Here is a 12,364-nt window from a genome sequence, read left to right on the forward strand (position 1 = left end):
GCCGATAGCTCTGGTGGACATTCCTGCATTCAACATGCCAATTGTACGCTCCCAAAATATGAGACATCTGTAGCATTGTGTTGTGTGACAAAACTGCACATTTTAGAGTTGCCTTTTATTGTCTTCAGCACAAGGTGCACCTGTGCAGTGATCATGCTTTTAATCAGCTTCTTGATATGCCACACCTGTCAGGTGGCTGGATTATCTTGGCGAAGGAGAAATGCTCACTAACAGGGATGTAAATTTGTGCATAACATATGAGAGAAAATAAGCTTTTTGCATGTATGGAACATTTCTGGGATCTTTTATTTCAGCTCATGAAACATGGGACCAACCCTTTACATGTTGGGTTCATATTTTTCTTCAGTATATATTGCGTCACCATTAACTGCTCACTGTTTCTCTACAGTAGCTTGCACTGTAGGCCACACTGTTGTCAGTTCTTGATCATTATAAGTATATGGTCACTTGATTAACAGCTTCCTGAACAGTCTCCTTCACTTTGCAGACAAAACAAATTCACTGGGACCTTTTATCACGTCACACTTACACCTGCCGTCTCCTTAACTTTCATCACTGAGTGTTCCCTCCTTTCCCTCTTTTCTTCTCCCTGCTTAAACTGGTGGTGGTGGTACACTTCCATATCACACCGCCACTTCTTTGTTGACATGTTTTTCTAAATCTCCCTATCAAACACACTAGCAACTCTAAACCGATCTCTCAATTCTTCACACTTTCTTAAGCGAAGGTGCCTATCTAACTGGCAGTAGTAAACCAAGATACCCACAACCAATCAAAAAGGAAGTACTAAATAAGGCTGTTGTCTAAAGGAAAGTGTGAAGGAGGGGGTTCTTGCTTGCCAGCCTATTGGCCCGTGGATGAATTTACTTCCATAAACAGAAAGATTGGATTTCCTTGGCCATTGGGGAATGCAATATATACCATCTTATAATTCCATCTGCTGCTGTAGCCACTTGCCAGTCTCACCTATCCCTCTGCCAAAATCTGTCGCTCTCCTCTTCCTACTTAGCTCTTAGGTAAGAACTGCTATTCTTTCAGCCTGCTCTGCTGGTGAATTGGTTGGATCTATTCATTTAGTCGTTTTCTGTTTCCTAGTTTTAAATCCGTTGGTGCTGGTTTATGTTAGCTTTATATTGGGGGTTTTGGATTTAATGCATCTGTTTGGACCTGGAGGTTTTTGTGGTGTTGCTTTCTTGAATCTGTCGTAGTTGTTGTTTCAAGCAGATTTATTGCCCAAATGTTTATGATTACAGCATGTTTTTATTGAAGTACCTTGCAACCATTTGTGAAAGAGATATCCAGCACTTTCTACATTACAGGAAGGTGTGTCTCAGTTGTTCTAGACTTAGATGCTGTTTATGGGGGCCGCTTGACATAGCTAATATCAACACCATGTCCATTTCTGAGGTAAAGAGGTAAACAAGAGGTAATCCAACCAATAATTGCTGAGATATAGCTGGGCCATGTTCATACAGTCACCTGCCTTGATATGCGGTCTGAAACATGACACATATCATTGATGGATAATACCCCCAGTGTTTATCTTGGTGTCAACACAAACTATTTTGATTTAACCAATACTTTAAAGATGAAGGCTCGGGCTGGAGTATTTCAAACTTGAGGATGGTTATGTTGATGGTGGGGATGGGAAGGCATGTACCGTGGTAAAGCAGCTACCTCAGGTTGATGAATTGGGTTCGCATAATAAAGGAGCTCATAGAGGATTATACTACGTTATCACAGAGGTGACATCAGTTAAGACTTTTGTCCTGCCATTGCAATGTGATACAGTGATTGTCAGCTTTCTAAACATGTCTTTGTGCGCTGAATGAAGTCACTGCATTTGTATATCAGTGTTTAATCAAGTGTGAAGTTAACTTCAAGCATTGAAGGCTGCATGTTGATATTCCATGGTTTTATGTATATGTAATGATACCAACACTCATGTCACAGAAATCTTTTTTTATCACATGCGTTGATACGTTTTAGTATGCAATATCCTCAAATAATGTCTTTCTAAAGATGTGTAGTTATCCAAAGTACGACAAGAAGAGTTCCCTTTTGGTCAGGAGTGTAACGCCTGCTTCCAAATCACACACCCAAACACGTAGATCCCCTGAACGCAGCTCACTTTCCAGCACACTTTCCAGCTCACACTCTCAAATACCTGGATCCCCTGAACGCAGCTCACTCTCCAGATCCCAATCACCTGAATTCTAATCACCTGTTCACACACCTGTTCAATCACCTGTTCACACACCTAAATAGTATCACACTATTTAGTTCAGTTCTTTGCACCCCGTCACTGTGAGGTATTGTTTGTTTTGTGACACATGTTGTTCAGCACTCTGGGTTGCCCATGATGCACACCTGCCAAAGGCACATCTAATCATTTACGAAAGCACTGGGATTATCAAATTCACAATACATGTTTATAGCATATTTAGATTTAGCAGATTTATCCAGGGGCTTTTATTGTGGTATTTGACAACAGTTCTGACCACAGGTGTTTAAACGCCAACTCAAAGTAGTTATGTAAGTCTTGAAGCACTGGAGTGGTCTCATTGGTCTGTTGCAGGCAGGGGAACCTTTATGTCAGATGGTGTGGAACATCTCTGCCATCCCAGAGATGTTCTAGAGGGTAAGGTGGGCATCAACAGAGGTGGTATCAGGTTGTTGATAATCTCTCAGCCTTCCATTACGGCACTTCTCATGGATAACAGCTGGTTCTCATATATTTAGCCTAATTTAGACCCTGCTGCTTTTTTCCAGGGCCAAATGGCCCTCACTTGCATTGGTAGGCTATAGTGTTTCCCCTTAGCAGAACACTTATGGCAGAATCCACTGTATAGGGACATTCCTAGGTGACTCAACTTGGCACGACTACTGCACAATCCTCCTTAAGAGATTCCGGGAGAGGTTAATTGGTACATCTGTTTAGGTTAGGTGAACACAGTCGTGTAATTATTTTTGGGATGTGGTATCCTCCCACGTTCCATCAACGTTAATCTGAACAGGAATGGAAAACACAAACAATTTGATAATTTGATACTCATTAGAATATGTGAAAAGTTAAGACCTTTAACCATTGTAGGTACATCACATAAGTTGACATAATGGTGAATTGTAATTCTTATTTTTTTACACTGTAAAACAAAACCAGGTAGTTTATAACAAAAAGTTGCCAAGGAAATCTAAAACTAATTCATGATACAAACAAGATTTGAAATGTCCCACTTTCAAGTACAGAAATGTGAAACATTTCTGCAACAATGGGAAAAAAACTGGTAATTTCTCATTGACAAGTAATGTACTAAATGAGTTGCAAATGTATATGAAATAATTTGTGGTGGGCACCAATATCAATAATTCGATAAAATATTGGTATCGATATGAAATGGGTATATCGTAATAAAATAAAATCTTATTTGTCAAATACGCTGAATAAAACAGGTCCTTACATTGAAATGCTTACTTACAAGCCCTTAACCAACAATGCAGTTTTAAGAAAAATAAGTGTTGAGAAAGTATTTACTAAACAAACTGAAGTAAACAAATAAATACAAATAAGAATGAAGAAAATAGAAAAACAACAATTAAAGAGCAACAATAAAGTAACATTAGCTAGGCTACATACCAGTACAGAGTCAATGTGCGGGGGCACAGGTTAGTCAAGGTAATTGAGGTAATACAGTGGGGCAAAAAAGTATTTAGTCAGCCACCAATTGTGCAAGTTCTCCCACTTAAAAAGATGAGGCCTGTAATTTTCATCATAGGTACACTTCAACTAAAAATCCAGAAAATCACATTGTAGAATTTTTTTATGAATTTATTTGCAAACAAAATATATGTCCGTATACCCAGTCACTACAAAGATACAGGTGTTTAGTTGTCAGAAAGGAAGGAAACCACTTAGGGATTTCACCATGAGGCCATGATGATAGATCAACAACATTGCAGTGAAAAGAAGGAAGCCTGTACATAATATAAATATTCCAAAACCTGTTTGCAAAAAGGCACTTTAAAGTAATAATGATTACAAAGTGTTATGTTTGGGGCAAATCCAATACAGCACAGTACTGAGTACCACTCTCCATATTTTCAAGCATAGTGGTGGCTGCATCATGTTATGGATGTGCTTGTAATCATTAAGGACTGTGGGGTTTTTCAGGATAAAAAAAAACTGAATGGAGCTAAGCAGAGGAAAAATCCTATAGGAAAACCTGGTTCAGTGTGTTTTCCATCAGACACTGGGAGATGAATTCACCTTTCAGCAGGACAAATTACAGTCTTGACGTAAATCTCCTTGAAAATCTATGGCAAGACCTGAAAATGGTTGTCTAGCAATGATCAACAACCAATTTGACAGAGCTTGAAACATATTGAAAATAATAATAGGCAAATGTTGCACAATCCAGGTGTGAAAAGCTCTTACAGACTGACCCAGAAAGACTCAAAGCTGTAATCACTGCCAAAGGTGCTTCTACAAAGTATTGACTCAGGGGTGTGAATACTTACAGTACCTACTCATTCAAGGGATTTTCAATTTTTTAAAACTATTTTCTACATTGTAGAAGAATAGCGAAGACATCAACACTGTGAAATAACACACATGGAATCATGTAGTAACCAAAACAGTGTTAAACAAATCAAAATATATGTTACCTTTGAGATTCTTCAAAGCAGCCACCATTTGCCTTGATGACAGCTTTGCATATTCTTGGCATTCTCTCATCCAGCTTCATGAGGAATGCTTTTCCAACAGTCTTGAAGGAGTTCCCACATATGCTGAGCACTTGTTGGCTGCTTTTCCTTCACTCTGCGGTTCAACTAATCCCAAACCATCTCAATTGGTTTGAGGTCAGGTGATTGTGGAGGCCAGGTCATCTGATGCAGCACCATCACTCTTGTTCTTGGTCAAATAGCCCTTACACCGCCTGGAGGTGTGTTTTGCATTATTGTCCTGTTGAAAAACAAATAATAGTCCCACCAAGCGCAAACCAGGTGGGATGGCGTATCGCAGCAGAATTCCATGCTGGTTAAATGTGCCTTGAATTCTAAATAAATCACTGACAGTGTCACCAGCAAAGCACCCACATACCATCACACCTCCTCCTCCATGCTTCAGGGTGGGAACCACACATGCAGAGATCATCCATTCATCTCATCTTATTATTGGTGTCCTTTAGTATTGGTTTCTTTACAGCAGTTCGATCATGAAGACCTGATTCACGCAGTCTCCTCTGAACAGTTGATGTTGAGATGTGTCTATTTACTTAAACTCTGTGAAAAATGTTTTTGGCCTGCAATTTCTGAGGCTGGTAATTCTAATGAACTTATCCTCTGGGTCTTCCTTTCCTGTGGTGGTCCTGCAGTTGAAGAAACATTCGAAGCCACTTTAAGAAAATGTCGAAGTTCTTGAAATGTTCCATATTATCTGACCTTCATGCCTTAAAGTAATGTTGGACTGTTGTTTCTCTTTGCTTATTTGAGCTGTTTTTGCCATAATGTGGACTTTTATCAAATCTTCTGTATACCACCACCAACCTTGTCACAACACAACTGATTGGCTCAAATACGTTAAGAAGGAAAGAAATTCCACAAATTAACTTTCAGCCATGCACACCTGTTAATTTAAATGAATTCCAGGTGACTTAAATAAAGGTTAAATAAAAATAAAATAAAAAAGACTACCTCATGAAGCTGGTTGAGAGAATGGCAACAGTGTGCAAAGGCAAGCGGTGGCTACTTTGAAGATTCTCAAATATAAAATATATTTTGATTTATTTAACACTTTTTTGGTAACTACATGATTCCATATGTGTTATGTCATTGTTTTGGTGTCTGAATTAGTATTCTACAATGTAGAACATAGTAAAAACATAGAAAAACCCTTGAATGAGTAGGTGTGTCCATACTTTTGACTGGACCTGTATGTAAATGAGATATTTCTGTATTTCATTTTTAATACATTTGCAAACATTTCTAAAAGCATGTTTTCACTTTGTCATAATTTAAAAAAAATACAAGCTAGCTACACTTGCTACACTAGCTAGCTGGCTGCTAGTGTAGTTTGAAAACAACAATCAAAACAAAAAATCCATAGTAGCTATAACACTCGCATTCATATTTTTAACAACATAGCAAACACAACATATCACTTTATTTAGCTAAATATAGCTATCTCTTACCTTTTCAGCCATCCGGTATTGAATCCCTTAGCTAGCTAGCAAGTAAACTCTCTCCACTTTGTGAAAGCAAATACAAGGTTCACTCTTGACACTAACACAAAGTTATTTCCATTCCATACGTCCACAAAATAAAAGTAAATGTGAAAGATGTGTAAAAGTCTGGGTAACAAGTTTTAAATGGTAATGACATTTCAGACAAATTGTCACGTCCTGACCTTAGTTCCTTTTTTATGTCTCTATTTTAATTTGGTCAGGGCGTGAGTTGTGGTGGGCATTCTGTGTTTTGGTTCTGTGTGTTATATTTCTAGGTGTTTGGCCTGGTATGGTTCCCAATCAGAGGCAGCTGTCAATTGTTGTCTCTGATTGAGAACCATACTTAGGCAGCCTGTTTTCCCACTATGGTTTGTGGGTAGTTGTTTTCCGTTTCAGTGTTTGCACCTGTTTCGGTTTTCGTGTATTCGCTTGTTCAGTTTATTAAAGGAAATATGAACACGTACCACGCTGCACCTTGGTCCTCACCTTCTTCCACCACAGACAGCCGTTACACAAATGGACAGTCCAGTTCTCACTCTGTTCACCTGCCAACAGCTAGCATTGAAGGAGATGGTGTCATGGTGGTTGCCTCTGGACAGCATACTCCAGTACAAAACCCAGACAACATGTTGATGCAATATGCATCTCAAAATACGTAATCGTCTCGATTTAAGCTACTTCAAGCAAGGCAGAGCAATGATGCCCATGCTGACCCTGTCTATTAACAGTGACTGGAGTCAGATAAGATCTTGCGTCGAGGATTCTAATGGATTTGAATGGATGGATAGAAAGGCATGAATACCCTGGTGCCTTTACTTAGGTTTGCAGTTTTAGACAATTTTGAGATTTTGAGCATAAAATCACCAGAATCATTGAGAAAAAACATTAAATAGCATAACAGTTTTTTGTATTTGATTATCACACGGGTACGCCCTGCCTACCCTGAATGCATGTCACTATTGCAATGTTATTAATAAATCTGATATGATATAATTTAAACTGCAATTTACAGTACATTCGGAAAGTATTCAGACCGCTTGACTATTTACACATTTTGTCACGTTACAGCCTTATTCTAATGGATTAAATAATTTACACACAATCAATCTGCACACAATACCGAATAATGACAAAGCGAAAAGCGAAAAAAAAATGATATACCTTATTTATATAAGTATTCAGACCCTTTGCTATGAGACACGAAATTGAGCTCAGGTGCATCCTGTTTCCATTGATTATCCTTGAGATTTTTTCCACAACTTGATTGGAGTCCACCTGTGGTAAAGTCAATTGAATGGACATTATTTGATAAGGCACACACCTGTCTATATAAGGTCCCACAGTTGACAATCCACGTCAGAGCAAAAACCAAACCATGAGGTCGAAGGAATTGTCCGTAGAGCTCCGGGACAGGATTGTGTGGAGGCACAGATCTGGGGAAGGGTACCAAAAAATGTCTGCAGCAGTGAAGGTCCCCAAGAACACAGTTGCCTCCATCATTCTTAAATTGAAGAAGTTTGGAACCACCAAGACTGAGATGGCCGGCCAGCCAAACTGAGCAATCGACCACGAACCCGATGGTCACTTTGAAAGAGCTCCAGAGTTCCTCTGTGGAGATGGGAGAACAGTCCAGAAGGACAACTATCTCTGCAGCACTCCACTAATCAGGCCTTTATGGTAGAGTGGTCAGACGGAAGCCACTCCTCAGCAAAAGGTACATAACAGCCCGCTTGGAGTTTGCCAAAAGGTACCTAAAGGACTCTCAGACCAGGATAAACAAGATTCTCCGGTCTGATGAAACCAAGATTGAACTCTTTGGCCTGAATGCCAAGCGTCACGTCTGGAGGAAACCTGACACCATCCCTATGGTGAAGCATGGTGGTGGCAGCATCATGCTGTGGGGATGTTTTTCATCAGCAGGGACTGGGAGACTAGTCAGGATCGAGGGAAAGATGAACGGAGCAAAGTACAGAGAGATCCTTGATGAAAACTTGCTCCATAGTGCTCCGGACCTCAGACTGGGGCGAAGGTTCACCTTCCAACAGGACAACAACCAAGACTATGCAGAAGTGGCTTAGGGAGTGGCCCAGCCCGGACTTGAACCCGTTTGAACATCTCTGGAGAGATCTAAAAATAGTTGTGCAGTGACGCTCCCCAGCCGACCTGACAGAGCTTGAGAGGCTCTGCAGAGATGAATGGGAGGAAGTCCCCAAATACAAGTATGCCAAGCTTGTAGAATCATACCCAAGAAGACTCAAGGCTGTAATCGCTGCCAAAGGTGCTTGAACAAAGTACTGAGTAAAGGGTCTGGATACTTATGTAAATGTGATATTTCAGTTTAAATTTCTTATGAATTTGCATAATATTCTTAAAACCTGTTTTTGCTTTGTCATTATGAGGTATGTGTAGATTGATGAGTGGAAAAAAACGATATAATACATTTTAAAATAAGGATGTAACCTAACAAAATGTGGAAAATCAAGGGGTCTGAATACTTTCCAAAGGCACTGTACATCAATACACATTTTCCCTATCAGTGCCCATCACTATGAATAATTGACCTCTCTTTTTTCACAGGGTGTGAAATTAAAGAAACGCCAAGATGTCAGAGTGAGTAACTTAGAACGAACAAAGATTATGATCAAACATTTATTATGACGTAAATGACCCAGTCCAAGTTTTCCCTTAACCTTTTAAAAAAAATCAAACAATATATTATACCTCCACAGGAAAAAGATGTCTTCGAGTCGGCGGCATTACCTGAAGGTAAACATTTTCAAATATCTGATGTTAATCGTTGTTTCATTATTATTATTTTTTTACTGCAGTAGCAACCATGGGAACATGCTTTGAGTTGGGGGTGCTGGTGGGGGGAGGGGGGAGAGTGAAAACTCCTTTATCAATAAATTACATTTGCAATTTATAATAAATATGAAGCCTAGGCTACTCACCGGTGATGTTTGATGCGGTCGAGCCTATAGCCTGACAGTGGCAACCAACCATAGAAATATAATCCGTAGATAGCAGTTCCCATTCAAGTCAGGACTGACAGCCATTGCTAGCTCACCCATGAGTTTAACCATCAAATTTCCAGGGTTAGAGGTTCCAAAACCCTTCTATGGATTATATGTTTATGGCCACAACGTAATAATCTGTTCCATATTAGGTGCGCGTGCTGCCCAAATTGCGGCCTTCCCGACTGTAAATGCTTGTGATAAAACTTAATCCACAGTTATTTTTAGAAGCTTTTGATCTTCTGTGGCTAAATTATGCTCTCTGGTGTAGTATTTTATTTATGTCTGTACAGACAGGAGTAATAAAAATGTAAATTTAAATTAAAAAAACTATACAATTTTGCCCAAATTATATCAATGATTCAGGGAGTGATGCAGCACCTCCAGCACCCCTGCTTCCTTCGGCTATGTCAGCAACCATAAATACAAGGGTTATACTGGAGAACACATGAAAGCCTGTTTACAAAAAAGTCTACTTGATTCCGGTCGGGCTAGGCTTTTCATAAGTGTAACCTGCATGCTTTTCATTGTCTCCAGAGCTTGATGCTCTCCATTGCTAAAGGCTTACTGGAAGAAGAGGCAAAGGAGAATGAGCAGGAGAGAATAAGATGGATGGAAGAGAACTGCCCTCCCCTGTCCCTACCAGGGGGTACTCAACAGTTAATGGTAAACCAAACAACTAATCTAATTGACATTAATTAAACATTATATTCCTCAAGCAAGGGGGGGGGGGGGTGGCCGATGCCATCACATCAGACAAACTCCTTGAATGCCCTACTCATTGAAGTTTGCAGTTGTGTCAAGAAAATATACTTAGGATATTGTTTTCAATAGGAAAGATAAAAAAAAATATCTGGAGTGCATCTTTAATGTGGTATTTCACTCCACAATCAAAGTTTGGTCTAACCCTGAATATATTTGGAGTGGGGTGTGGATGGATGTGCCTTTGTATAAAGATGATTACAACATTTGTTGCTGTATTCAAACGTGTTGAATAACGCTTTCACTATTAGATAATAAAAATAATAATAATATTAGTAGTTGTATTATCATTATGATGATGATGCTGATTATTATTATTATTATTGATGTCTGATATTTGTTGATATCACCTCAGGAGTTCTTGAAAGAGTTACACCATAAGATTGACGTGATAGATGAGGAGAGATATGATCTGGAGAACAAAGTGAACAAATCCACCAAGGAGGTATGTCGAAATTCACTTTCCCTCACACCTCCTAAAACTTGAAATCCATTCCATCAGTAGAAACAATGTGTTGACAGTTGTTGTTCTCTTCTTCCATTGACCAGATTGAAGATTTGAACATTAAAGTTATTGACTTGAAGGGCAAGTTCAAGAAGCCAACTTTGAGGAAAGTGCGTATGTCTGCTGATGCTATGCTCCAGGCTCTGCTGGGCTCCAAGCACAAGGTGTCTATGGATCTGAGAGCCAACCTGAAACAAGTAAAGAAGGAGGTGAAAGAAGAGGTGTGTAACTGTTCAATAACACAACAGTATATTGTAGAGTTGTCTCATCGACTAACTTTGTTCTGAGTCTTATTCTGAGTCGCTGATCATGTAGACAAATCACAATTTCGGAAGTCTTTCGAATTTCAGAAGGAGAGGGGACATTTAGACCCCCCCCCCCCCAGAACTCAATCGAGCATCTGACGCAATTACACAAGATTTTAGTTCTGGGTGTCAAGGTGACCCATTGGGAGACATTGTTATTGTCAAACCTGAGGCCTTGTTATTATGTTCTATTGTAAGAGGTTGGTCTTACTGAAATGATTTCATAGATAAGCTAAGCAGCCTATGTTAATAAGGCTGATTGAATTTACATAGAGTTGCCCCAAACCACTAAGATATATTAGTGAGATATATTTTTATCCCCCTACTGTAAGTAGGATTGGGGGAAGGGTCAAGGGTCATCTACAGTAGATCTGTGGTTAGGGACAACTTCTACTGCAAGCCTTAAAATTGGCCATAGAACTGCTGCCAAACAACTTCTGCTGGAACGATTATGTGACGTGACAAACAAGCCGCCTTATTTGCCTTTACCACTCTATTTCAAGGTTTCATGGACACCATTTAGTGAATTCTAAACCCTGAACCTTTGACTATGTTGCTATTGCAGGATAAGGAACTGCGTAATGTTGGAGACTGGCGTCAGAACATTGAAGACAAGTCTGGCATGGATGGCAGGAAGAAGATGTTTGAGTCCGAGAGTTAAATTAGTCCACATATAGATCCCGATAAGCCAAAGTTATTTGTTCGACCGAATGGGAAACCATTTGTGCGAGCATCTTTAATGGCTGATGCTAGAAATGGCTGATAAGCAACACATAGCTCAGAGTTTGTCATATTTATCACCGAGGTACAATTTGCACCCGTGTATGTTTCTGTAAAACAAAAGTACAAATTCATTTTATTAGTGGAACAGAAAAGTATGAATACATTTTTTTCAGATTGCCTAAGATACTCAAAAGATACACGTCAAATAACACTATTTTACACATCAAAAAACACAAGTCTATTATAGAATGTTGTGTGCACTGAATTTGCATGCGCAATCTATTGAAGTCAAGCGCCACCACTATGGTCAGTAGCATTGTCAAAGCTGTAAAAAAAAAATAAAAATAAAAAAATTCTCTGCAAACAGGCACACACACCGGACACGATTGTGATTACAATATCGCGTTTGTAATAAGCCAAAGTTATTTGTTCGACCGAATGGGAAAACGTTTGTGTGATCATATTTCATGGCTGATGCTAGCAATGGAGCATTGGGACAGAAACTTATTAATAAATACTTTTCAGTTGGCCACAATTTCTTGTCCCTGTGTGATCAAGTCTATGTTTTGTTTATGACTTGTCTATGTCTTCTCTACACTCTAAAGCATGCGGGGTTAAAAACAACCCAATTTGGATTATTTGGTAACCCAGTGCTGGGTGAATGTCGAACAGAACACACGTTGGGTTATTTTGATCCAGCCAGTTGGGTTGCGTGAATAACCCAACATGTTAGGTTGTTAGGATTTCCCAAACAAGGGTTCATTAAACAATCATTTGGGTATTATTTACTCTCATGCCGGGTTGACCTAG

The 12,364-nt window shown here is 39.3% G+C and overlaps 2 protein-coding genes across 2 annotated transcripts in view; both read left to right on the forward strand.

Annotated features, from left to right (window-relative positions):
• Positions 1-975: 975 nt before the first annotated feature.
• Positions 976-12,079, forward strand: LOC139369738 (troponin I, fast skeletal muscle-like). The gene is made up of 7 exons (XM_071109002.1): positions 976-1,037; positions 8,823-8,855; positions 8,975-9,011; positions 9,797-9,925; positions 10,377-10,466; positions 10,571-10,747; positions 11,397-12,079. The coding sequence occupies exons 2-7, from the start codon at positions 8,848-8,850 to the stop codon at positions 11,490-11,492; spliced, it is 537 nt and encodes a 178-aa protein (XP_070965103.1). The 5' UTR covers positions 976-1,037; positions 8,823-8,847; the 3' UTR covers positions 11,493-12,079.
• The window catches only part of LOC139369771 (troponin I, fast skeletal muscle-like), an 81,601-nt gene continuing 78,084 nt past the window's right edge, over positions 8,848-12,364 (forward strand). The window contains exon 1 of the mRNA XM_071109044.1: positions 8,848-8,855. Coding sequence (XP_070965145.1) covers positions 8,848-8,855 — 8 coding nt within the window. The remainder of the gene's footprint in view (positions 8,856-12,364) is intronic.

Source organism: Oncorhynchus clarkii, chromosome 2, assembly GCF_045791955.1.
Source record: "Oncorhynchus clarkii lewisi isolate Uvic-CL-2024 chromosome 2, UVic_Ocla_1.0, whole genome shotgun sequence".
Taxonomy (NCBI): Eukaryota; Metazoa; Chordata; class Actinopteri; order Salmoniformes; family Salmonidae; genus Oncorhynchus; species Oncorhynchus clarkii.